The sequence below is a fragment of the Phytophthora parasitica genome (assembly GCF_000247585.1).
Source record: "Phytophthora parasitica INRA-310 unplaced genomic scaffold supercont2.13, whole genome shotgun sequence".
In the NCBI taxonomy this organism is placed as follows: domain Eukaryota; phylum Oomycota; class Peronosporomycetes; order Peronosporales; family Peronosporaceae; genus Phytophthora; species Phytophthora nicotianae.
This window is the reverse complement of record NW_008648999.1, coordinates 1119830-1122568: the sequence shown is the minus strand read 5'-3', so window position 1 is coordinate 1122568 and position 2739 is coordinate 1119830. Positions and strand designations below refer to the sequence as shown.

General features: G+C 54.9%; 1 protein-coding gene across 1 annotated transcript; it reads left to right on the top strand.

The window, feature by feature from the left end:
* Positions 1 to 1088: 1088 nt before the first annotated feature.
* Positions 1089 to 2309, top strand: PPTG_07968 (hypothetical protein; the record flags this gene model as incomplete). Its single annotated transcript, XM_008902341.1, has 1 exon — positions 1089 to 2309. Exon 1 carries the CDS (start codon positions 1746 to 1748, stop codon positions 2307 to 2309), a length of 564 nt encoding a protein of 187 aa, XP_008900589.1. The 5' UTR covers positions 1089 to 1745.
* Between the last annotated feature and the right edge of the window lie 430 nt (positions 2310 to 2739).

Genomic DNA, 2739 nt, shown 5'->3' with positions numbered 1-2739 from the left:
AACAGGACGCTAGGAGAGGGTCCTGAAGCCACACAGAACGTCAGCTATGAAAACCTCCACAGCAGTGAAGTCGCCCGATATAGTCGGAGGAGAATTCTTAGTACCAACACGGGCACGTTCATCACCTTCTGGCACTTCTTTGTCAGAACATGTCCCGCCGTCAGTAGCTTGGTAGTCTTCGAATAATTCACAATTGGGCGCTGACAAGCGTTCAGCGTTAGCTTGCTCCGTTCGAACCCGCTGGTCAGCGTTCCGATGGACACTACAGAGCGGTTTCGAAGCGAGGGCGACAGGAGTGACCTTACCCATCGTAGTCGTGTCCCCCCCCCCCCCCCCCCCAAGATGCTATCATGCGAAACCGGTCCTACTCCCGCTATCGTTAGTGAGATTACTGCGCAGTGCTCGGTCCACGAGAACGCAACATTTTGCGTGTTGATAAGCAGTAGCAATAGGAACAGCCCTACGGAACGGAACGATACATATTCCAGCGTATTGTAGGCCATTGGCTGGAATAGGCTCCGAGAAAACAGAATGACAGCGATCAAGAAGTCACCGGCACCAAACTCGTAACACCGACTCAACATGGCTGCTATTGCCTCTCCAAAAGCGCACACGTAACGTCCCAGAGAGCGGATGGTAAAGACGTTAGGTATTCTCCATTGGTGACGCGATAGGCCGTCCATCAATTGCGCAAGCGTAAGCGTACCGGCCGTACGCTTCCTGGCGGGCACGGAGGACCAGTTCAGGGACCCCAAAGAGACCGTTTCACAGGGCATAGGCGTAGGTAGCGCTGTCCAAGCCGCGTAGGTATTGATTGACGATCGTCTGATGGTATCACAACGCGCTAAGGTGCCAGAGGTCTCCATGCATGCCCGTCACTCGCCAAACGAGTAGCGCGAATGCCATCAGGTACGCAGGGCACAGACTCCATCGAACGTACTCGCCCACGTTCGCGTTCGAGAGGCTTTCGATGCCATGCTGCAGTTTGGTTCAATTGAAAGTGGACAGAGAAGAGTCGGGGAGCGACACGACCGGTCCTACCAGTGGTCAAAACTTGTCAGGTGTGTGGACGCTCTCCTTCTTAAGACCGTTCATCAAGCTGGTAGTTAGACATGCCCGCGCATTCATACAACCGTTAGGACAAGCACACCTCAATAGTGGCTGAGGCCATAGAGACAGTGAACAGGACCGAAAAATTGTCTTTCCGAGGCTCATTCACGAAAGTGCACCGAGCCGGGCAGGCCTTCCTGAGCAACCGTCCCTCCCCCAGCACACGAGCCACCAGCATGTTGAAGAAGGCGACGACTCTAGCCAAGATCCGCGCTCTCCTCGAAGACGATAAGGGCGAAGTCTCCTCCCATCCCTCTGAAGACCAGGTTCGCGAAGCGAAGATAAGTTTTTACCAGCAGTTCTGGGGTTTTCCCTTGGTTAACGAAGGCACTATCGGCCTGGAGGTCCAGCATGACGTGGCAGAGGCAGTCATCGACGGAGATGAAAATCCAACGCGCAGTCTGTCAAGCTCCACCCATATTCCGTCGTTGCCGTCCCGTTAGTGAGAGCCTCGTCAGCCGTCGCCTCGTCCTTTGTTCGCCCCAGAAGAGGGCGAATCTGCAGTCGAGGAGGCGAAGACGGCCACGAAGAGTCACAAGTCCAAGAAGAGAAAGTCCAAGTCCAATACCCAAGAGGAAGCGTTCCTCTTCGCTTACAGCGCCGACTCCACGCGTTATTTTCGCTTCTAGCTCACCATGGGTACTTTACAAGTTGTTGCCGACACCACGCGTTATTTTCGCTTCGAGCTCGCCGTGGGTACTTTGCAGGTTGTTGCCGACGACTTGAAGGCCCTTTTCAAGGAGGCTGCCCTGAGAGGTGTCAGCGTGAACGCGTTGGCTTATCCGTGGGCCGATTCTAAAGTGTGGCATGACCAGGTCTCCTTCATACATATCCACGTTGAACACTGGCGTTGGTGGTTGAAGTTCCGCCAAGCGTTCTTCGATTGGCAGTTGTACATCCCCTACCCGTCGCAACAGCTCCTAAGCGTCCACCGAAAGCTCAAGATGCAAGCGCATATCGACAGGATCAAGTGCCTCAGTTGGTGCATCCAGACTTCAGGATATTACAGCTTCCTACGTCAGTTTGAGGCCTGCACTAGCAATCGTCGGCTCATGTGGATGGGAGGTCATCCTGGGCGGAAATCTAGTGACCCGAAACCGTACTACGGTCTGGGTATCGAGAATCTTCGCGAGCTGCGGCGTCGAGATCTGAGGCTTACGTCGGGGAAACGAAGATTGCGCTTCAACCGTTCCACCTAGGCGAAGGAGGGTTTCCTAACCTGATTTCGATGCTGGTAAATCTCGGGGCTCTGGTCCAGAGCAACGCTAAGGCGGAACGTCGGCTAAACGATCGGGATTTAGCTCCGGTGTTGCACGATATCGTCTCTCACCGCAAAAGTCAACCGTGGTGGTCTGGAGAAGCGTGGCCGTAGGATCGCCTTTGAAACTATGCGAGAATCGTCCAGCCCGAGGAAGAGGCGAAGGCCTTACGCGAAGGCACGTTCCAGGAGCCCCCGGCACCAGACTATGACAAACTGCAACGCTCCGATGGGAGTTCTCGGACGATACTTTCACTGTAAAAGGACCAGGCGAGGTCCGGACACCCAACGCCGACGACGATGGCACGGAGAAGAAACCACTAGCGACTGCGACGTCCTCGAAAGGAGCCCCTTCCGTTCCAGCAACAGAG